This window comes from Carassius auratus, chromosome 45, assembly GCF_003368295.1.
Source record: "Carassius auratus strain Wakin chromosome 45, ASM336829v1, whole genome shotgun sequence".
NCBI lineage: Eukaryota > Metazoa > Chordata > Actinopteri > Cypriniformes > Cyprinidae > Carassius > Carassius auratus.
The window spans coordinates 18,032,541-18,057,540 of record NC_039287.1 but is presented as its reverse complement, the minus strand read 5'-3'; the positions used below and the strand labels follow the sequence as shown (position 1 = coordinate 18,057,540).

Genomic DNA, 25,000 nt, shown 5'->3' with positions numbered 1-25,000 from the left:
CTCAGCAGTGTCTCACATCTCCTTCAGTCATTCATACAGAACTAACCAGTGCATATTAAACCTGCTCTGAACATCTGCAACATTTCAGTTTTATAAAAAAACATTTGATTGATCTTTGAGAAAATTGTGATGTTTTTATCAGTTGTTTGGACTCTCATTCTGACGGCACACATTCACTGAAGAGGATAAACATTATAGTATAATTATAATACAATATTAATATAAAAATTTATAGGATAATTGTATAATTGCTTTGTTGAATAATTGTATAATTTGACGATATAATTTCTAGTTTAACTCGATTTTTTTTCAACAAGAGGGAGAAGAAGCAGATATTACAAGATTCAGCCAGTCTTTACTCTGAACCGATCACAAAATACAAAATTGTTATGTATTATGTATAAAATATATTATTATTTATAATATAATATTAAATAGTATAAAATAATCTCTCTCCCGTGTCTGGAAGTGCTCAGTGACTTTTATTTTGAAAGCGCGTCGCGTGATGACGGAGTTCCGTCCGTGACTCCAGCTGCGCTCATGGCGTGTTTCTTCAGGAGGCGCGTTGCGCTTCAGGTACAGCAGAGCTTTCAGCCGCTCACACACACACACACACACACACACACGGCGCTGATAGCTCTTCTTGTGTTGCAGCTCGCAGAGGTGTGTGGACTGTCTGAAGATGTGTTCATACCGCTCATCTGTGCAGTGCCGGTGTCAAAGAAACAGTAAGAGCTCACCGTGTAAAGCACTCCACAGCGGTCCTCAGCTCCAGCCCTGATCACACACACACACACACACACACACGTTCAGGTGTGTGTGATCAGTGCTGGAGATAACTCTGCAGGGCCAGAGCTGAGGAGCCCTGCTCTGATACACACTCCTCTCTTCTCCTGTCCCGTGTTCAGAGAGAGATCAGGAGAGAGTGCAGTTTATTCCGTTCACTTTCGGTGTGATGGGCCTTTACAGCTGCCAAAAATATAACACTTGGGTTTTTTGTTATTCAAAAACAAATAAGCAAGCCCAGCTTAGGTGACGAAATGTACAACAAAAAAAAAATGTACAACAAAAATAATAATGCATTACTTTCCATATCGAGGAAATATAAAACATTTTTAGTCACACGCCAGGATGTGATGATGACATCAAGTGTGTGAAAGTGTGTGTATTTGAGAGAGAGAGAGAGAGAGAGAGAGTGTGTGTGTGTGTCATCCAGAGCTCATATAGTACTTGCTCTTCAATGACAGTCATGAATGTCTTAACAAGGTATTCCACAAAAGAAGGCCTTAACTCTTAAATCTGAAGAACAAAGTCTTTCATTCACGGTCATGGCATTGAATTATGCATGCATTGAATATATATATATATATATATAATTAATTAAAATGTATGGAGATCATTTGGAAGTTGTATTTTCAAACTCTGAAGTGTTGCTAATAAACTTATTTTTCAGTTCTCCAAACATTTAGAAAACATACTGATATATTGTGTTCCCGTTTAAAAGGTCTTAAATGTTCCTTCACGCACCTCTGTCTGAATTGAACTGCATTAAAAACATGAAGGCATCTCACTGTCTCTGGGCGCTCCATCCGTGTGTGTGTGTGTGTGTGTGTCAGGTCTTCTGCTGATCTGCGTGTGTCGGTGAACAGTCTGCTGCAGACCGGAGCTGTTCCTGCTGACGGAGACCTGCAGAGACGAACACAAGCCCTGGCCAATCAGGTGAGCCCATGGAGAACTCAGTTATAGTTCATAGGAACATTCATTAAGCTCTCGGTTACAGATGTGACTGTGATGCTTCTTTTCCTCTGCTGGATGTGTGTTTCTGTGATCGCTCCAGATGAAGCGGGATGCTGTGGTGGAGGAGGTCTCCGCTGCTCGAGGAGGGATTCACTTCAGATTAAACAGACTCGCGCTGGCACAGGTGAACACTCACACACACACACACACACACACACAACACACAGTTCATCGTTCATGTGTATGATGTCTTGACCCTGTACCGCTGTCAGTCACATCAGTGTCTCTGGTGATGTATACAGGACTTGTCCAGTCATAACTCCGCCCCTTCAAGCTCACACTCCTCTCAAACATGTTTGAGAGCCACGCCCCCGTCTAAACATCCAATCAACAAGCTACACTTCCGTTAGACTCGGAGAGATGTCCCAGTCCTCTGTTTCACTGTCTCTTAGTTTCAGTTCAAGTGTTGTGTGCTGTTTCAGAAACTCTTAGAGCAGCTGAGTTCAGATCCGGACGGCTTCGGCGTGAAGAGTGAGCTTCTGCGTCATCATCAGGGAGGAAGAGCACTGGTGGAGTTCAGGTGGGGTCAGTCGTGTGTCCAGCACAGAGAAAGACCAAGACCAGATCAAAATCAGTATATTTGATATTTTTTAGTAAATTTGCAATCAAAATGATTCAAGCCCAGAGAGACTGTGATACTAGAATGGTTTCCTGATGCGTTTGTTGAACTGTCAGAAGGACTTGCAGATCAGAGACGGTTGGTTGAATGATTTTGATTGCAACTGTAAATAAGTAAGCTGTACACTGAATGTGATGTTTTAATATCTCCGTCTCCGAACATTAGCTCTCAGTGCAGTCCCGGTGTAAAGAACTGTGGAGCAGTGAAGGGAAGCCTGGATTGTCCTGTAAACACTGTGTTAGCTTACAGCGTGTTTTGATGTTTCTCTCTTTGCTTCTAGTTCACCAAACATCGCTAAGAAATTCCACGCCGGTCATCTGCGCTCGACTATAATCGGTAAAGTCTTTATTTCTGTGAACTGGCTCCAGGAGAACACCATGATCTCAGGTTAATTATTTGCAGTGTTTGTATTGAACGGATGATCTTTTGTAGGAAACTTCATCGCCAACCTAAAGAAGGCCTTGGGGAAAGAGGTTATTCGAGTCAATTATTTGGGTGACTGGGGAATGCAGTTTGGTAAGTCATCTGTTACCATTATTCGGTTGCATGTGGCGTGTTGTTTGTGATGAGCTGGTTTGAGCCGGTGTGTGCTGTGGTGTGTGCTGGTGTGTGCAGGTCTGCTGGGCGCAGGCTTCGAACGCTTCGGCTCTCAGGACGAGCTGAGGACACATCCGCTGGAGCACCTGTTTCAGGTGCGCTCCTCTGTTCCGTGTGCTCTGGCCCGGGCCGGATGGAGGTGTGTGTCCTCAGATCTGTGTGTCTTCTGCAGGTGTATGTTCAGGTGAACCGCGAGGCCGAGTGTGATGAGAGCGTGCGTTCGGCCGCCGCTGAGTTCTTCAGACGTCTGGAGCGCCGCGAGGAGCAGGCTCTAGCGCTCTGGGGACAGTTTCGGGAGATCACGGTGGATGAATATAAACGCATCTATCAGGTAAAAGCAGCTCTTATCCCTGAGGGGTTTGTGTGTTCATGTCTAGACTGAGAGTGCCAGGCTCTAAACGAGAGATGCACTTCAGGAACTGCATGCATTGGGTAAGCTTTGTGTTTTTAAAATCATATTTCCATTTAGGATTTCTTATGCACATGGAGAAAGACCCATGCTCTCTGGTTTGACATCAACATGAGCATTTGACTGGATGTTTGATATTGATCCATATTGAACGTATCGCATGTTGATTTTTCTTAAGTCTCTCTTCAACAATGCTGTAAACTCAGCAGGAAGCCCTGGAAGTCATGTTACTTTAATATCAAAGAATGAAATTAACGACAAACTCTTAAATCCTGTTTATTCTCATGTATAATATTCAACACTGTGTACAATGTATAAACTGAACTTCTTTGAAGAGTTAACACAGGTTCTGAATATACTGAGTGTGTCTCATGATAATAGAAAGACACGTGACCCAGAAACACACTGCTAATGATCGAATTATGTTTCTAATATAATCGTTTAAATAAAAGCTTGTTATTATGACAGCGAGATGTAAATATACAGGGTTTCTCAAAGCAAGGCCTTAAAAAGAGTAAAAAGCATTAAATGTTGCATGCATTGCAAAAAGGAGCATCTTCCTCAGTATTTTTGTCTCGTTTTCCAATATGGCAAAAATTGTATCTGTGTTCGTGACTAGTCTCATGACAATAGACAAAAATCTTCAAAAGCTATTAGCATTCTTTTTTTTTTTTACTTCATTATAGTTTTTGACCACTAGGCTGCCCCGAAACTTCGAGTACTGTCAGGCCATGGTGCTGAACACACTTACTGAATGTCAGGTGATTCACGTAAATATAGCAGATTTTAAAATAAAATGAAATCTAGCATTTTACGACCAAATTCAGAATGGCAGACATGGAAAACTGGGAATCATTCGCCACAGTATGCTGCTCCGAATCTAAATTGAGTTGTGATTTTTGACTAAAGCGTTCAAAAACAGCCTCGGGGCATGGTTATCATAACACCAAGTTTGGTCTGATTTGGCAAGCTTGTCGACGGAGTTCGTTTGTGCAGATGAACCGTCTGGGATGAGCTCTAAAAAGAAGGTTTTTTGAACTATTAAAAATTGTGAAAATCTTTACCTGTAGAATTGAAACTTGGAGTGTGTTTCAGAGGAGAACATTGTCCTTCTACACCTCACGGTTCAGTTATTAGCAGAAACATGAGTGTAAATCTGGACGAGTGGTGGCGCTAGAGAGCTGGAGTTAGAGACACCACATTAGCTGTGGTTAATGTTGAGCCTGTCCTCCATCAGTGTGCCAACTTTCATAACTTTCCCGTGAGTTGTTCTGTGGGCTGCCATTGACTCATGAGCAGGAGGAATAAGAAGGAAACCTTCAGCGCTAGGCTCCTACAGAAAGCATCAGTCCAGTCCTCGTGTTTCCTGTAGCTCTGAGACCTGGGTGTGTGCTGTGATTGTGTCTGACGGAGTCTGTGCTCTCTCAGCGTTTAGGAGTTCACTTTGACCATTACTCTGGAGAGTCGTTTCATCACCACCAAACCCAGAGTGTGCTGGACGAGCTGATGACCAGAGGACTCTTAAAGACCAGCCAGTACGACAACACCTCTCATTCTGACCGTATAAACCCTGCACTACAAACACACACAGGCCTCAACCGGAGATTCCTGCATTTGAATTGCTTATACAGTTTCCATTAATTTGGGTTACACAGTTTTAACATAAACCTGAAGGAATACTTCACCCAAAAATGAAAACGGTCTCACCCTCAGATCATCTGAGATCAGGATGAGTTTGTGTCTTCATCAGGTTTGTAGAAATGTAGCACTGCATCAGTGTCTCATCAATGGATGCTCTGCAGTGAATGGGTGCCGTCAGAATGAGAGTCTGATAAAAACATCACAATAATCCACAGCACTCCAGTCCATCAGTGAACATCTGGAGAAGACAAAACCTGAAACACATCCAGCATTAAGATGATTTTAACTCAAACACATAGAGTCTATAATCCATAATAACACTTCCTCCAGTGAAAAAGTGTTCTGGTCTGAATCAGGAGAGAAATCAAGCAGCATTTAAACAGCTTTAATCAAATATGACTTGATTTTGTGTACTTTGATTGATTATAGAGTCAAACATGCAGTTTATCACTTCAAATTAAAATGTTAATGTGAACTATTCCTTCAAAGGGCATATTTGTCAGTCAGACATCATGAATTGAGAAGATGATGGTTTGGTTTGGTAACTGCTGGTGATTGGTTGTTGAACAGGAAGGGCACGGCTGTGGTGGATCTGTCTGGAGCGGGCGACATGTCGTCTTATGCCACACTGGTGCGCAGTGATGGGACGTCTCTGTACATCACCAGGTGCGTCACACACCCCTCTGAGACACACACACACCCCTCTGAGACACACACACACACACACACACACACACTGAGTTCACGGAGTCGTGACGCGTCTCACTTCTGTTTGGTTTCAGAGACGTGGCAGCAGCACTGGACCGGAAGCAGAGGTTCGGGTTTGATGAGATGATCTATGTGGTAAGAATCAGGGATGCCACATTCTCAATCTAATATAGAACAATCTGTATCTGAGCATTACTGTGCATTTGTTTTTCTCTCTGAATTGTCTCTCTCTCTGTGTGTGTGTGTGTGTGTGTGTGTGTGTGTGACCCCGCTTATAAAACAAACAAAACAACAACATGCCGAACATCTTCCCGTGTAATGACTAATAATGAGAAGCATTTCTAAACCTGTTGATCAGCAAAACAGAACATGTTTTGAACCCTCGGGCTTCAAGTATAAATGAAATAGACATTACCTGTGTTTATTACGCTCAGTAATGGCCAGTCCATCCTATTTTGGGGGGAAAAAAACGAATACTTCTCTCTAAAGAAATTTGAAGTAGACATTCTTTTGGTAATTTGTTTTAAAAATTGCATTGTAAATATATAAAAATAAAGAACACACACTGATGTGTCATCAGACCTGAACAGAAAACCGTGGTTAAACCCCGAGGTGTGTATTGAAGCGTTGGCTAACTGTACTGTTGCATCCCTCCCTAGTAAGATTCGTCTGAAATCACTGCTGAACCACACGACTCTTTGACCTTTCTCTTTAAGACAGATAAGAGTCAGACCGTCCACTTCCAGCAGCTCTTTCACATCCTGCGAGCCATGGGACACCAGTGGGCAGAGAGGTACACACACACACCCAACACAGGAGAATATATCAACATATATCTTAATATGTGATTTATTGTACATCACAAATTCAAAATAAGTTTCTGACTTTGCATGCGGCCCAACATTAATATTAAATGGATTTAAACGTTGAATCCCATGAAACATCCTCAGGCCGTTGGTGCTCTCTGAAGGTATTTGTTATAATATCAGCATATTACATTGTGTATTTAATAGTGCTGTTCAATAAAACCATGCACCATTATTTTGATACTTTGAGTGCAATTATCATTGCCTCATCATTACTTTATATATATAGTCGTATTAAAGCCTGTTTTTCCACTTAGTTCTATTTGTATTACTACAAAATATCAGATTACTAACTTGTTAAAATAATTACTTGATTAGCAAAATAATTAGTTAAAACATTTCAAAATACAACTGCATTGTTTTACTTTTTGTACAAATATTTTGTCATTTTGAAATGTCTTAAAGTAGTAAAACATTGTCTTGTTCTAGTGAACCATGTATCACCTTAAGAGCTAATTGTATTGTCCCACCCCTAGTGTCTATGAGCGTGATAAAGCTCATAGTTTTCCAAGTGTATGACATAGCTTTCATTCTTCAGCTCAATCATATATTCATGAAAAAATAAATCTGTTTGAATAAGTAAAGCGATAACTTTGCCGTAGTATCCTTTCAAATGTTAAAGTTGCCACAGTCATTGCATTCTTGTGCTGCACTTTGTTTATACCATTTTGTTTTATTTGTTTATTTATTACAATTTTAAAGATAGCAATATTGAATAGTAAGTGAGATCAGATTTCTATCCTTGAAAACCATGTTTTCGTTGTTGTTATTTGAACTGAACTGTCTTTGTGTATTTCCTATTTTATATTAATTTCCTAATAATTAATCTACCATTATTTCCTATTTTAGTGAGTAACTTTCTTGGTATTGCTGTTTCAAATATCCCACCGTAATCTGTAGTTTGAGCTAGGGCTGGGCGATATATCTAACGATATGATCATGCACATCTAGACAGTAAATCTGGTTCCATGATTACTGCTAAATCGCCATCACCTGCTTATAACTGGAGTGGCATTTAATAGACCGAGCCGTAGATCACTGACAAGCTACGCAATATCACGTTCATTATCCAAGATGAATCACCTTCGATAAAAAACGCGATATTGCGTAGCTGGTAAGTGATCTACGGCTTTCTCTATTCAAACGGAGAGGCATTTAAAGCATGTGATGGCGATTTAGTGGTAATCTTGGAACCAGATTTAGTGACTAGATGCGCATGATCATATCGTTATAAGATATATCGCCCAGCCCTAGTTTGAGCCTGTCAGAGGCTAATGTCAATGGCAGATACGTTACTAATTAATTTCAAGGAAAATAATTATCTTTTTTTGTTTGCGAAATAACCCTGTGTATGTGTCCGCCCCTGCAACCCACAAGCTCCGGAAAAAAGTTCAGCCTCAGGATTTGTTTTTTGCTTTAACCCCTGCATAACTGAGCGAATAACACTTAATGACATTAGTCATAAACATGCATTAAAATCTCCTTTATATTCATGTGTCATGTAATGATTATGAGGGTGTCATGTTAGTGTTATGCAGACCCTTTCTAGTAAAGTGTTACCTTTGCTTCGGATCATGCTTGATAGAATTCACATAGTCTACTATACACTAGACAAAGGATACCAGGAAAAAATGGTTGCTGCATTAAATGTGTTAATATTAATTACAAAATTAACATGTTGATTATGACAGCCATAGTAATTACATAATGTGTGTATGTGTGTGTCTCTCAGGTGTGTTCATGTGGCGTTTGGGCTGGTGCAGGGCATGAGCACACGCCGCGGGGAGGTGGTGTTCCTGGAGGATGTGCTGGACGAGGCACGCAGCAGGATGCTCAACAACATGAGACAGTCAAGCAGTGAGAGAAAAAACATACGGATTACCCTAACCATGACTGATCAACCATAACCGATCAACCCCAACCATAACTGATCATTCCTTACCATAACATATCATCTATGACTAGGGCTGGGATAAAAGCTTATTTTTTAAACGATTAATCTAGCGATGATTTTTTCGATGCATCGATTAATCTAACGATAAATTTTTTCAGACCAATTCGATTTTGATCATCTCCCCATTAATTGACTAACAATTTATACATGTTATCTGAATGAAAAAAACATGAATTCCTTAACATTGCAATATATGTTTATTGCTCTTAAGATTACAAAATAAAAGACTGACTAAGAATGCATTACTTGCACTTGTATTCAATAAAACCTTGAAGCCTTGTAAACACATAGCTTACTGAAACAAGCTTACTGAAATTAAGTTCTTCTTTCAGATGAAAATAACAACAACTTGATGTCTAGCATTCAATAAAAAAGGTCACCCAAAATACTTGTTTAGAGCCATTGAAAGAATACAGTAACCAATGTAAACTTGAGGGCTTTAAGCTAATACAGAGAGTGCTTTTCCAAAAAAATAAAATAATAAATTAACAGTGGGGGCCAGCAGCCTGTCATGGAGAAAAAAAATATCTCAGAATGCTCCACGTGAAACTTTGGCGTTCCGCCCTTTTTCTATTGTGTCTAATGAAGACCGTGAGTGTGCGCGTGCAGCCGGGGCTCTCTCTCGTACGCGCCCTGTCAGGAATCACTCACCGATCAAATAAGGCTTTGACAGCCGCCAAAAAAAAAAGATCAATGCAGAAAAACCCCTGGATTGGTTACATAACGTTGGACAGAATGTTGATCCGGCCATCGCGTATATTCTGCGCACATAATGTTAACGTTTTGCAAACGTTTTTTAGAGAAATAAAAACAGGTTGACGAATCGATGCGGATATGTTGCGTCAACTTGTTTTTTGCGTCGACGTCATCAATGACCTCAACGCGTTGTCCCAGCCCTATCCATGACCAAACCTTAACTATAACCGACCATCCCTAGCCGTAACTGATGAACCCTAACCTTTAACCGATCATCCCTAACCATAACCGTTCATCCCTTACCGTAACCGATCATCCCTAACTGTAACCGATCATAACTGACTACCCTAACCATAACTGACTACCCTAACCATAACTGATCATCCCTAACCATAACTGATCATCCTTAACCATATCTGATCATTCCTAACCATAACGGATCATCCTTAACCATATCTGATCATTCCTAACCATAACTTGATCATCCCTAACCATAACTGATCATCCCTAACCATTACTGACTACCCTAACCTTAACTGATCATCCCTAACCATAACTGATCATCCCTAACCATATCTGATCATTCCTAACTATAACTGATCATCCCTAACCATAACTGGCTACCAAACCATAACAGATCATCCCTAACCATAACCGATCAACCCTAACCTTTAACTGATCATCCCAAACCATAACCGATCATCCCTAGCCGTAACCGATATCCCTTACTGTAACCGATCATCCCTTACTGTAACCATTCATCCCTTACCGTAACCGATCAACCTTAACCGTAACGGATCATCCTGAACCATAACCAATCAACCCTAACCTTTAACCGATCATCCCTAGCCGTAACTGATTTCTTACCATAACCGATCAACCTTAACCATAACTGATCATCCCTAACCGTAACCGATCATTCCTAACCATAACTGACTACCCTAACTATAACTGATTATCATAACTGATCATCCCTAACCATAATTGACTACCCTAACCATAACAGACTACCCTAACCATAACTGATCATCCCTAACCATAACTGACTACCCTAACCATAACTGACTATCATAACTGATCATCCCTAACCATAACTGACTACCCTAACCATATCTGATCATCCTTAACCATAACTGACTACCCTAACCATTGCGGACTACCCTAACCATAATTGACTACTCTAACCATAACTGATCATCCCTAGCCATAACTGACTACCCTAACCATAACTGATCATCCTTAACCATTACTGACTACCCTAACCATAACTGATCACCCCTAACCAATACTGACTACCCTAACCATAACTGATCATCCCTAACCAATACTGACTACCCTAACCATAACTGATCATCCCTAACCATTACTGACTACTCTAACCATAACTGACTACCCTAACCATAACTGATCATCCCTAACCATAACTGATCATCCCTAACCATTACTGACTACCCTAACCATAACTGATCATCCCTAGCCGTATCCGATCATCCCTAACCGTAACCGATCATCCTTAACCGTAACTGACTACCCTAACCATAACTGATCATCCCTAACCGTTACTGACTACTCTAACCATAACTGATCATCCCTAACCGTAACTGACTACCCTAACCATAACTGATCATCCCTAACCGTAACTGAATACCCTACTCATAACTGATCAACCCTAACCGTAACTGATCTTTCCTAACCATTACTGACTACCCTAACCGTAAATGATCTTTCCTAACCATTACTGACTACCCTAACCATAACTGATCATCCCTAGCCGTATCCGATCATCCCTAACCGTAACCGATCATCCTTAACCGTAACTGACTACCCTAACCATAACTGATCATCCCTAGCCGTAACTCACTACCCTAACCATAACTGATCAACCCTAACCGTAACTGATCTTTCCTAACCATTACTGATCAACCCTAACCATAACTCATCATCCCTAACCATTACTGACTACTCTAACTATAACTGATCATCCTTTACCAAAATGATCATCCCTAACCTTTAACAGATCATCCCTAGCTGTAACCGATCATCCCTAACCGTAACCGATCATCCTTAACCGTAACTGACTACCCTAACCATAACTGATCATCCCTAACCATTACTGACTACTCTAACCATAACTGATCATCCCTAACTGTAACTGACTACCCTAACCATAACTGATCATCCCTAACCGTAACTGACTACCCTAACCATAACTATTCATCCCTAACCGTAACTGACTACCCTACTCATAACTGATCAACCCTAACTGTAACTGATCTTTCCTAACCATTACTGACTACCCTAACCGTAACTGATCATCCCTAACCATTACTGACTACCCTAACCGTAACTGATCATCCCTAACCATAACTGATCATCCTTAACCATATCTGATCATTCCTAACCATAACGGATCATCCTTAACCATATCTGATCATTCCTAACCATAACTTGATCATCCCTAACCATAACTGATCATCCCTAACCATTACTGACTACCCTAACCTTAACTGATCATCCCTAACCATAACTGATCATCCTTAACCATATCTGATCATTCCTAACTATAACTGATCATCCCTAACCATAACTGGCTACCAAACCATAACAGATCATCCCTTACCGTAACCGATCAACCTTAACCGTAACGGATCATCCTGAACCATAACCGATCAACCCTAACCTTTAACCGATCATCCCTAGCCATAACCGATCATCCCTAGCCGTAACCGATATCCCTTACTGTAACCGATCATCCCTTACTGTAACCATTTATCCCTTACCGTAACCGATCAACCTTAACCGTAACGGATCATCCTGAACCATAACCAATCAACCCTAACCTTTAACCGATCATCCCTAGCCGTAACTGATTTCTTACCATAACCGATCAACCTTAACCATAACTGATCATCCCTAACCGTAACCGATCATTCCTAACCATAACTGACTACCCTAACTATAACTGACTATCATAACTGATCATCCCTAACCATAATTGACTACCCTAACCATAACAGACTACCCTAACCATAACTGATCATCCCTAACCATAACTGACTACCCTAACCATAACTGACTATCATAACTGATCATCCCTAACCATAACTGACTACCCTAACCATAACTGATCATCCTTAACCATAACTGACTACCCTAACCATTGCGGACTACCCTAACCATAATTGACTACTCTAACCATAACTGATCATCCCTAGCCATAACTGACTACCCTAACCATAACTGATCATCCTTAACCATTACTGACTACCCTAACCATAACTGATCACCCCTAACCAATACTGACTACCCTAACCATAACTGATCATCCCTAACCAATACTGACTACCCTAACCATAACTGATCATCCCTAACCATTACTGACTACTCTAACCATAACTGACTACCCTAACCATAACTGATCATCCCTAACCATAACTGATCATCCCTAACCATTACTGACTACCCTAACCATAACTGATCATCCCTAGCCGTATCCGATCATCCCTAACCGTAACCGATCATCCTTAACCGTAACTGACTACCCTAACCATAACTGATCATCCCTAACCGTTACTGACTACTCTAACCATAACTGATCATCCCTAACCGTAACTGACTACCCTAACCATAACTGATCATCCCTAACCGTAACTGACTACCCTACTCATAACTGATCAACCCTAACCGTAACTGATCTTTCCTAACCATTACTGACTACCCTAACCGTAAATGATCTTTCCTAACCATTACTGACTACCCTAACCATAACTGATCATCCCTAACCATTACTGACTACCCTAACCATAACTGATCATCCCTAGCCGTATCCGATCATCCCTAACCGTAACCGATCATCCTTAACCGTAACTGACTACCCTAACCATAACTGATCATCCCTAGCCGTAACTCACTACCCTAACCATAACTGATCATCCCTAACCGTAACTGACTACCCTACTCATAACTGATCAACCCTAACCGTAACTGATCTTTCCTAACCATTACTGATCAACCCTAACCATAACTCATCATCCCTAACCATTACTGACTACTCTAACTATAACTGATCATCCTTTACCAAAATGATCATCCCTAACCTTTAACAGATCATCCCTAGCTGTAACCGATCATCCCTAACCGTAACCGATCATCCTTAACCGTAACTGACTACCCTAACCATAACTGATCAACCCTAACTGTAACTGATCTTTCCTAACCATTAGTGACTACCCTAACCGTAACTGATCATCCCTAACCATTACTGACTACCCTAACCATAACTGATCATCCTTAGCCGTATCCGATCATCCCTAACCGTAACCGATCATCCTTAACCGTAACTGACTACCCTAACCATAACTGATCATCCCTAACCATAACTGACTACCCTAACCATAACTGATCATCCCTAACCGTAACTGACTACCCTAACCATAACTGATCATCCATAACCGTAACTGACTACCCTACTCATAACTGATCAACCCTAACCGTAACTGATCTTTCCTAACCATTACTGATCAACCCTAACCGTAACTGATCTTTCCTAACCATAACTGATCAACCCTAACCATAACTGATCATCCCTAACCATTACTGACTACCCTAACCATAACTGATCATCCTTTACCAAAAGGATCATCCCTAACCTTTAACAGATCATCCCTAGCTGTAACCGATCATCCCTAACCATAACCGATCATCCCTAACCATTACTGACTACCCTAACCATAACTGATCATCCTTTACCAAAAGGATCATCCCTAACCTTTAACAGATCATCCCTAGCTGTAACCGATCATCCCTAACCATAACCGATCATCCCTAACCATTACTGACTACCCTAACCATAACTGATCATCCCTAACCGTAACTGATCTTTCCTAACCATAACTGATCAACCCTAACCATTACTGACTACCTTAACCATAACTGATCATCCTTTACCAAAATGATCATCCCTAACCGTAACCGATCATCCTTAACCGTAACTGACTACCCTAACCATAACTGATCATCCTTTACCAAAACGATCATCCCTAACCTTTAACAGATCATCCCTAGCTGTAACCGATCATCCCTAACCATAACCGATCATCCGCATCACAATCTCATTCTTTGGTTGTTTCATGTACTCAAGGGCAGTGCGCGTGAATCCCGAAGTTTACTCTGTTTTGTATGCAAGACAGAAAAATTACAGGACAAGAACTAAACAGCAGAGACTGCAACAACAGACGGCTGCATTGACAAGTGCTTGTGTGAGAGGGTTATGAAAGAGCCCCAACTTTAGTTTAAAAGAGTACAAAGACATTTTTAATGAGTCATAACTTCTGATAAATGGCACAGAAATGTTACAAAGTCCTCCACCTGTGTTCTGACACCTCAAATAGACTATACTTAGAAAGCTTACACGTTCAGCTGCACGCATATGCACGCAATTCAGTCATTCATTCATCTAACGTGACAGTAACACAAATGGAGAGGATAAACAGTAGAAACAGTAGAATCTATTGAATCAGCTCAGTGTAAATGAAATCTTCCAAGTGGAAAGCAGTGATCACTAGCAGCTTCTGTCTGTTGTCAGTGATTAGTCTGTAGATAACGAGGCTCTTCTTGTATGTTGTGTAGCTTCGAAAGAGCTGGAGGAGCCGGAGCAGACCGCAGAGAGGGTTGGGATCAGTGCTTTAATCATACAGGTACACACACACACACACACGGTTCCTCTCTGAACACAAGCTCGATGCTGTGAGTTATTGTCCTGTGACCTGTCATGCTTGACTTCCTGTTGATACTGGTGATGTTCAGACTGTCATGGTGTTTTATAGCGTGCTGATGTTTATTAAATGTGTTTGTCAGGACTTCAGAGGGCCGCTGATGTCTGACTATAAGTTTGATTGGGACAAAGTCCTGCAGGCTCACGGGGACACGGGTGTGTTTCTGCAGTACACACACGCCCGACTCTGCAGGTACACACGCACACACACACACACACGCCCGACTCTGCAGGTAAACACGCACACACACACACGCCCGACTCTGCAGGTACACATGCACACACACACACACACACGCGCACAAACACACACGCGCACACACACGCACGCGCACACACACACACGCCCGACTCTGCAGGTACACACGCGCGCACACACGCACACACACACACACACACACACACACGCCCGACTCTGCAGGTACGCACACACACACACACACACACACACGCCCGACTCTGCAGGTACGCACACACACACACACACAGTGTAAACTGCCAAGTGGCTCGTTTATGATGTTCAAACATGAACAATCCTCCTCTCTGGAGTCTGTGCTTCTTATTGAAAGATATCAGTGTCTGATGAACTCCTAACTGTGTGATGGATCATTGTGTCAGCTAGTTCCATCTCTCATTTCACTCCATACTGTCTGTTTTCTCACTTAAAGTGAAATAAATGAATAAATAATGTTCTGAGAATGAACTCCAGGAAGAGTTTGTTTCTTCATCAGATTTGGAGAAATACAGCACTGCATCACAGTCTGAGTATCAGATGCTCTGCAGTGAATGGGTGCCGTCAGAGTTCTGTCAGCAGTGGCTCAGACTGGGGATGTGTTTGTGTTCACAGTTTGCTGAGGAGACATGTGCGTGAGACGTACTCCTGCTCTGACGTCTCTCCTCTGGTGGACAGCAGAAGTGTCTCGGTTCTCCAGCACCTGCTCAGGTGAGCTTCACCTTCATCAGCGCAGGGTCAGAGGAGTCGGTCAGCTCCGGAGCTCAGGAAATCAGTTCAGTAGCTGACCGTCTTAATGAGTGAGACGGCTGATTCATTGAAGCATGGAGGAAGTGCTTGTCTTTATGAATGGACCACTGAATCAGTGTCTGTGTGGCTCAGAGATCCACGACTGTTCTGCCGTTATCATTGTGTGGAACTATCTTGTTAACCAAATCGAGCAGAAACGGTCACCTGAGACAATAGTGTACTAAAAACTTGTTTGAACTCTTATATAAAGTCAGTGTCTAATTTTCAAAACGATTTCAGGGAGAACTGCACTGTTATAAAACCAGAATCATCTCGGTGCTTCCCTATTTAGATTAAAGTTCATCTTCTCTTGTTCAAAACAACTTTTTCTAGACTTCTGTTGCTGTGTTAATTTCTGCAAACTCTTGCCAGGAATGTGGTAATGGTTTCAGGCTGTAAACACTATTGTTTAATTAAAAAGCTCCAGAATACTTCTGCAGTCAAATTTGCTTCTGCTCCAGTAAAAAGAAACCAGTCTCTGATAACGGCATATAAATGATGTTTTGAGTTTGCAACAGAAGCGTATGATGAGAAACAAGTCCAACACAAGATGGTTTTAAGGACAGGAAGCGGAGAAATGTCTGGGGATGTGGTATAAAGCACTCCTCTTTGCTTCCTCAGTTGTGTTATTTCTATAATCAAGAGGTTCATTGTTAATTATTCATTACTTGTCCCAGTGTTAGGAGTGAGATTGACCCATAATGTTTCTATGACTAATTATAATCCTGTTTACATTTATGATCACAAACATGCAGTTTTTGGATAGAATAATGAATATTCATGTCAACATCAATTTATCTTAAAAGTAGAAATGACATTTTGTAAATGAGCTCACAGCAGCAGTAGATGTGTCTGAAGCAGCGGTGTGTGACGCTGCTGTGCTGATGGTTTACAGATATGATGAAGTGCTGCTTCAGACGGTGAATGAGCTTCAGCCTCGACCCCTGGTCAACTTCCTCCTGACTCTCAGGTACACACACACACACACACACACACACACACACACACACACACACACACACACACACACACACACTCTCTCAGGTACACACACACACACACACACACACTCTCTCTCTCAGGTACACACACACACACACACACACACACTCTCTCTCAGGAAAAAAAACACACACACACACACACACTCTCTCTCAGGTACACACACACACACACACACTCTCTCAGGTACACACACACACTCTCTCTCTCAGGTACACACACACACACACACACTCTCTCTCTCTCAGGTACACGCACGCACACACACACACACACACACACACACACACTCTCTCTCAGGTACACACACACACACACACACACACTCTCTCTCTCAGGTACACACACACACACACACACTCTCTCTCTCTCAGGTACACACACACACACACACACACTCTCTCTCTCAGGTACACACACACACACACTCTCTCTCAGGTACACACACACACACACACACACACACACACACACTCTCTCTCTCTCAGGTACACACACACACACACTCTCTCTCAGGTACACACACACACACACACACACACACTCTCTCTCTCTCAGGTACACACACACACACACTCTCTCTCTCAGGTACACACACACACACACACACACACACACACACACACTTCAGCAGGAGGACAGGTGTGTGAGCAAGGCTGGGTTTGCTTGGGGAGTGAGTGTAACATTCAAAATAGTCCTTTTCTAAGATTCTACTCAGTGTTTAACTCTACATCGACAAAATGATGAACAGAGTGTTGAAATAGTTTTATTATAAATAAAAAAAATCATTTGTTTTAACAAATGTACCATTAATACAGGTGCTGTGCCATTTACAGCATCTGCCTTATTTCTTCATTGACACCTCAACTCTGAAAAATGAAACTGCAGATTCCCACTTCTGATTATGACTGATGATGTTCGTGCACATGGATTATAAATCTGATCATCAGGCACTCACAGAAATCTTCTGTCCTCTTTGCATGAATGTAATATGGAGATTGTACAGAGCAACATCTCTCTGTAGAAACTGTGAAAGTGAACCGTACATAACAGGCACAGATATAAACAGATCAGGGTTCATGAAGACACACCGCGCTTCTGATCAGGGTCTTCTGTGTTCTCAGTCACCTGGTGGCCGTGGCTCATCGAGAGCTGCCCGTGAAGGGAAGTCCAGCAGCCGTGGCTCAGGTAAACACACCTGTAAGGTTTCGGATCGCCAGCATGTGCAGTTATCTCAGTGATGTGCTGATGATGAAGTCCTGCTTGTCCTCAGGCCCGGCTGTGTCTGTTCAGCGCCGTCCGCTCCGTCCTGGCCAACGGCATGAGGATTCTGGGGATCACGCCGGTGGAGAAGATGTGAATCTCTGTTTGTTAATCTCTAAATTAAAGTCTTTTACCTCGGCGTTTGTTCATTCTTGGTAAAGCACACCACATCATGTTTTATGTCTTTGAGCATCTTTAAATGACTTGTGATTCATCCAGTGTTCTCAGATAAACGATAACTGCAGTGCTGTGACATGGGTTTATGCACACATCTACATATTTTAATATTTCCTACATTTTTAGATTTTGAAATGGGGCATCAACTCTGCTGTCAGTAACATTTTCGCAGTGTCTTTCTCCATTTCTAAATGTAATGCACATGGAAAGGAATATGATTTTATATATGAAGATTGATTGGGCCTGATTCATGTGAACAGATCTACTGTAGAACAGGACGGGCAGCTTGACCGTCTCATGTTAATCATGTCTGCGGCTTCAGACACATCGGTCCATAAGAGCAAAGCTCAGCCTCACACAGAGCCTGTCCCGGATCAAGAGGTGACCCTAAACACAGGATTCAACGTCTGCTCCGGCGATCCAAAGCTCTCCATCATACAGCAATACTTAAGAACACTTGAACAAATAACATTGGGAATCCCAACACTAATCTGTGTGAAGTGCACATGTACATTTAGCGTTTTGGCATCAAAACTACAAATGAAATTATACAGAAAGAATAAAAATAAGATAAAACCAAAGTGTTCCAGTCCTTCCCCGGCGGCACGCAGCTCTCCAAACACTTCTCCTGATGTAGTGTAGTCCGTCCATGTCCCTCAGCGGTCCTTCCTCAGACGCTGATCAGCTTCTGCTTGTCTCTGTCTGCGCTGGGCTTCTGCAGTCTGCTGGTGTCCTGTTTGGGCAGACCGTACAGATAGATGGACACACACACCAGCAGCGCTCCTGTGAGGAACGTCACCGCTGCAGAGAGCACAGAGAGGGAGAGAGAGTGAGACACACACACACACACACTCCTCTACAACACTTCACCAGCAGCCAGGCCTCGCTCACTAACTGCACAACACACCTATCAAACACCCTAATGAACAGCTACAGTCAAGAGGTCTGTCAATATTAAAGGCAAGACAGAACAAGCAAAAGTGTGTTTTTGGTCTCTTTTGCTTCCATGACATCTTCTTTTGGGCTAGTGGAAAGAAAACATCCAAAACACGATTGCAAGTAAGAGACGCTTGACTGATTGCACAGACACTATTGAAGAGAGCAGAACCGGATGATGACATCACTGAATCATCATTCAACTGACTTTAGCTGGAAACAATTACTCTGTTGTTGTCTTCTTGCATTATTGGCAATCTATTTCCCTGTTTGAACACTGTAAAGCTGCTTTGACACGACTAGTATTGTATAAAGAACTGATCAAATACAGGTGCCTCGGCTTACACTTTATCTGTTTGCATCTGTAGAGTTCAGTTTCAGTGCATATCTATAAAGGCATCGACACTTTCCTCTATATTCTGAAGACTTTTACTGAGAAGTGTGTTCATACTTCATTCACACTGATTTTTACATATTCCAAAAACCATGGTAAAAAATGAGTTTGTTTTCTGTCTGTTGACTGTATTTTCTGGTTTATGATGAAAAGAGTAATGCAGAACCCAGAATATTTAATTAGAGAACAGCTCATCTGTATGGCTCAGTTCTTACAGGGATCAATCATTGCTCTATACTACAGTGCTGCTTGAACGTCTGTGAAGCCAGCAGTTCTTCAGAGTCAGACATCCCAGAGCTGAAGCGCTCCTATCCCGAGGAATGGGCTGACGTCTGCTGGAGTTACTGCGGTCAGACACTAAAACTAGAGATAACACACTTCTGCCACTCACAGCCAAGTTAACACTGGAATTTGTTTTATTGGGTTCTCTTGGTCTACTTTCAGGACTTGTGTGATGGTTTGGGTCATATTTATGCAGCAATACAGGGTTCAGAGACTTTCAAGCAGCCCTGTATATACTCCCTCGGAGCAGCTGATCAGAAGACGGCCTGACTGAACGAGGCACTCACTGATCTGCAGGCCGAAGAGAACGACGGACGCCACGGTGGACAGGACGATGGCAGCGGCCGCAGAGAAGCCCTTCATGATGTTATCGGTGTATTTCACCACCACAGACGTGTACATTCCTCCCACGCTGGCCAAAACTGCAGGCAAAGAGCAGAGAGAGAAACCTGTCAAACCGCTTCAGTGGCATTCAGGAGCTCTGCGTTTACAGTGAAAGGTGTGATGCCCGCTGGGGTGTCCTCCAAACATCATCAAGGTCATGCAGACGTTACTCACAGACGACTAAACAGACCCACGGCGTGTATCCGTAGAAGAAGCCTTTCTCCATGACCTGAGCCCCGTCTGTCATGAAGACCCCTATGAGGGTCACCACGATTCCCGACAGGTACATCTGGATGTTTCGCACCCACAGAGACGTGTCCGAACTCTTCAGGACCTTCTCGAAGTACACACCTGATCCCAAACAGAGAGTCACTAACGGAGCGTATGAGAAACCATCAAAAACACGACTGAACACATTGTACCTGCAAACCCGGAGCAGAGCACCGCCACCGCGATCGCCATGAAGCCCATGAACGGGTTCTGCTCCACCTGAAGCACAGCGAGCCACAGATCAAACACTTCAGGACAACACACATTATACATCAACACTACTGCCAAGAAATGAAGAAATCTCTTCTCTTCACCAAGACTGCATTGATTTGAACAAAAATACAGTAAAAACATTAATGCTGTCAATTGTTATTAAAGCCCCTGGGGGCTTTTAGGGGGGTCATGTTTGACCTACAGTCACCAAAATTCATACACATGTAGATCTCATCACCCCCAACAACTTTCTCACTACATGTTATTAGCTCCGCCCAACAGCAAGTCGGCTATTCAAAGTTTAGTGAAAATCACATGCTGTGAAATTTGCCATACTCATCCTAGGATTTTCATCCGACCGCCACCAAACTCTGTCATCATGATCTCACACTTGGGATGCGAAGGGATTTTTAATAACTCGAACAGTTGAGTCGTGGCGAGGCGATAAAATAATGGCAAAAAAAGGGGAACCGGAAGTGTGTTATAACTTCAGCATACAGTATTCAGTCTGATTTTGATCAAACTTCAGCAGTTTCATTGTATGAGACCGATCTCACAGATGTAACTATTAAGAGTCAAAGTTATAGCGCCACCAACTGACAGCAGGAAGTGTCATTTTCAAAATGCTTTGAAATCTGTCTCTTCCTTTTCTTAATTTGCTTTAAACTAATGAGAATAATGTCAAGACATGGCCGATGTAAAACTGTGAAGGGATTCTTGATGTATTACTGTTGCCATGGCAATGGGATTAGATTTAGAGGGTGTGTCCAAAGCATGAATTGTAAGGAAAAACAACTAATGATTCCTAACACAGTGTCTACAACGGATGTGAGTGACACGACAAAATACTATGTAACCAATGATCCATAATAGAGATTTGTTATATATAGAATGCAGATCCTCAATTAATGATGGATATACTGCACATATATGCCTCATTAAATATAACTATAAATATAACTATATTTTAATTAGTTTAGTATTTTTATTTTTAAATTAAAATAAACATAATAATAAAAAGTGTGATACTATTTTAAAATAAAAAATGAGTACTAAATAAAAATAAAATTATTTTATAATAATTTTAACATACAATGCTAATATATACATTTTCATTTTTCCTTATTTATTTATTTAATTCAATTATATATTTTATATGTATTTTTATCATTTTCAAACCTAAAATCAGTCAGCTTTTTTTTTTGGTGGGTTGCCGTCCCCGAAATAACATGCACTTCAGTGAATGCCACAGTTTCGCTTTTTGCCCTGAAACTAGAGACTGGATTTATGCTAATGTTAGCTAGACATTGGCAAAAGCTGAGAAATGGGAAACGGAGCATGTTTTCTATAGCGCCACCTTTTGACTAAAGTTGGGTAGTTTTAATTACAGACACCAAAATCAGTATAATATTGATCTCATCAAGCCAGACAACTTTCTAATTTACAGTCATTAGCTACGATCAACATTAAATCAATATACTCCTTTATTTCACTGTATTTTTGATCAAATAAAAGCAGCCTTGGTGAGCAGAAGAGACTTCTTTCAAAAACATTAAAAACTTTATTCTAAATGTTTGACTGTTGGTGTAACACTCTTGAGGCTCCAATCTAGATGCCAATAAACCGGCTCATATGTGGCGAGTGCGGAGTGTACCTGGACTTTGGTGGACAGCGGCGGCGTCCACTGCACCAGCGTGACTCCTCCACACAGCAGGAAGACGGAGAACCACTGCAGGCGGCTCAGAGAGCGGCTGAGCATCAGCACCGTACACAGCGCCGTGCAGGGGATCTTCAGCTGATACGTCACCTGACACACACACAGCATTAGCTTCTGTTTCTTCCTTTGTCTGGCAAAGAAAACTCACCTTTCCCCCATTCACTGAGGTTAAGCCAGCAGAAAGGATTTATTCACATGAAAAATGTGTTTGTCAGCATGAAACAATATTATCCCAATAATCTGACACATTTCTGAGTCAAACAAGATATTCAACGAGAGAAACAGGAAGGGCGAGATTCCAGATGACTGATAGCTGTGTGACAAATAACACTTATTTATGACATGAACTGACGAGCAAAGTCACTTAAGAGTTCACTGAAGAAAGATGAAGATGAACAACAACAACAGGCAGAACGATATTGATGGAATCACTTTTCCAGCTGATTACCAATAAAAACATCAACAGCCAATCAGTCACAGACTCAACTTCAACCTGTCAGAAGGTTTTGGGTTGTTATGTGGAAAAAGTGTTTTAGTTTTAAACATGTTTTTGACATGGTTTAATACATTTGTTAAGCACTGTGTATAGCTACATAGTTTGTGAGGACTTATGTTCAGCTATTATTTTTAATGGTTAACTTAACCATTTTTAAATTATTCGGTTCATCAGTCATCAAAGCTCTGTGATTAGGGTTAGAGTTAGGGTTTCTGCTAGCTGCCTCCCGTCACAGAGGTCCGCTAACTCTCAGCACATAGACACTCTTTCACCTAGATATCACACTATAGAGACTGTGTCTGTTCCCCGAACTAGAAAATACAAAAAACGTCCAAACCAAGTTAAGAGTAACATTTTAATTGAGGCTTAACAAATATAAAAACAGAGGCAATATGGATAAACAAATGATAAAGCTTGGCTTATTGAATATCAGATCCATTTCTACGAAAACACTTTTTGTAAATAATATGATAACTGATCATAATATAGATGTGCTCTGCTTGACAGAAACCTGGCTAAAACCTGATGATTACATTATTTTAAATGAGTCCTCCCCCAAGATTACTGTTATAAACACGAGCCGCGTCTAAAAGGCAAAGGGGGAGGAGTTGCTTCAATTTATAACAACGTTTTCAGGATTTCTCAGAGGGCAGGATTCAAGTATAACTCGTTTGAAGTAATGGTGCTTCATATAACATTATCCAGAGAAACCAATGTTAATGATAAATACCCTGTTATGTTTGTACTGGCTACTGTATACAGGCCACCAGGGCACCATACAGACTTTATTAAAGAGTTTGGTGATTTTACATCCGAGTTAGTTCTGGCTGCAGATAAAGTTTTAATAGTTGGTGATATTAATATCCATGTCGATAATGAAAAAGATGTATTGGGATCAGCATTTATAGACATTCTGAACTCTATTGGTGTTAGACAACACGTTTCAGGAACTACTCATTGTCGAAATCATACTCTAGATTTAATACTGTCACATGGAATTGATGTTGATAGTGTTGAAATTATTCAGCCAAGTGATGATATCTCAGATCATTATTTAGTTCTATGTAAACTTCATATAGCCAAAATTGTAAATTCTACTTCTTGTTACAAGTATCGAAGAACCATCACTTCTACCACAAAAGACTGCTTTTTAAGTTATCTTCCTGATGTATCCAAATTCCTTAGCATATCCAAAACCTCAGAACAACTTGATGATGTAACAGAAACTATGGACTCTCTCTTTTCTAGCACTTTAAATACAGTTGCTCCTTTACGGTTAAGAAAGGTTAAGGAAAACAGTTTGACACCATGGTATAATGAGCATACTTAGGGTTAGGGTTATAAAATAAATAATAAATAAAGCCTCAACAAGTGTTGACATTTCCCAACACATACTAGAAAAGTTGGTATCCTCACAATTATATTCCTTCTTAGAGAAAAGTGGTATCTGTGAGTATTTCCAGTCAGGATTTAGGCCGTATCATAGTACTGAGACTGCTCTCCTTAGAGTTACAAATGATCTGCTCTTATCATCTGATCGTGGGTGTATCTCTCTATTAGTTTTATTGGATCTTAGTGCTGCGTTTGACACAATTGACCACAACATTCTTTTGCATAGACTTGAACACTTTGTTGGCATCAGTGGAAGTGCATTAGCATGGTTTAAATCGTACTTATATGACCGCCATCAGTTCGTAGCAGTGAATGAAGATGTATCATATCGATCACAAGTGCAGTCTGGAGTACCTCAAGGCTCAGTTCTAGGGCCGCTACTCTTCACGCTTT

At 41.4% G+C, this 25,000-nt stretch overlaps 2 protein-coding genes across 3 annotated transcripts in view; one reads left to right on the top strand and one right to left on the bottom strand.

Annotated features, from left to right (window-relative positions):
• The first annotated feature begins 500 nt into the window (after positions 1–500).
• rars2 (arginyl-tRNA synthetase 2, mitochondrial) lies at positions 501–18,539 on the top strand. 2 transcript variants are annotated; one of them, XM_026233898.1, is made up of 20 exons: positions 501–576; positions 655–728; positions 1,617–1,719; positions 1,838–1,921; positions 2,220–2,317; positions 2,697–2,752; positions 2,849–2,932; positions 3,032–3,108; positions 3,186–3,344; positions 4,851–4,957; positions 5,634–5,729; positions 5,846–5,906; positions 6,488–6,564; positions 8,370–8,494; positions 14,916–14,983; positions 15,144–15,253; positions 15,908–16,003; positions 16,977–17,051; positions 18,208–18,271; positions 18,357–18,485. In XM_026233898.1, the coding sequence occupies exons 1-20, from the start codon at positions 541–543 to the stop codon at positions 18,441–18,443; spliced, it is 1,737 nt and encodes a 578-aa protein (XP_026089683.1). In that variant the 5' UTR covers positions 501–540; the 3' UTR covers positions 18,444–18,485. The 2 variants fall into 2 exon arrangements, with proteins under 2 accessions (XP_026089683.1, XP_026089682.1); XM_026233897.1 differs by having other exon boundaries at positions 18,208–18,539.
• A 304-nt stretch (positions 18,540–18,843) lies between these two features.
• Positions 18,844–25,000, bottom strand: part of slc35a1 (solute carrier family 35 member A1) — a 9,385-nt gene continuing 3,228 nt past the window's right edge. The window contains exons 4-8 of the mRNA XM_026233899.1: positions 22,657–22,809; positions 20,942–21,008; positions 20,694–20,870; positions 20,423–20,557; positions 18,844–19,324 (exon numbers count right to left, since the gene is read on the bottom strand). Of these exons, the coding sequence (XP_026089684.1) occupies positions 19,194–19,324; positions 20,423–20,557; positions 20,694–20,870; positions 20,942–21,008; positions 22,657–22,809 (663 nt within the window). The 3' untranslated portion in view covers positions 18,844–19,193. The remainder of the gene's footprint in view (positions 19,325–20,422; positions 20,558–20,693; positions 20,871–20,941; positions 21,009–22,656; positions 22,810–25,000) is intronic.

Excerpts from the sequence above, each read along its gene's own strand:
- rars2 (XM_026233897.1), top strand. The coding sequence starts at position 541 with ATGGCGTGTTTCTTCAGGAGGCGCGTTGCGCTTCAG. Across the intron at positions 2,753-2,848 it reads TCTGCGCTCGACTATAATCG|GAAACTTCATCGCCAACCTA; the intron begins GTAAAGTCTTTA and ends GATCTTTTGTAG. Across the intron at positions 3,345-4,850 it reads AATATAAACGCATCTATCAG|CGTTTAGGAGTTCACTTTGA; the intron begins GTAAAAGCAGCT and ends GTGCTCTCTCAG.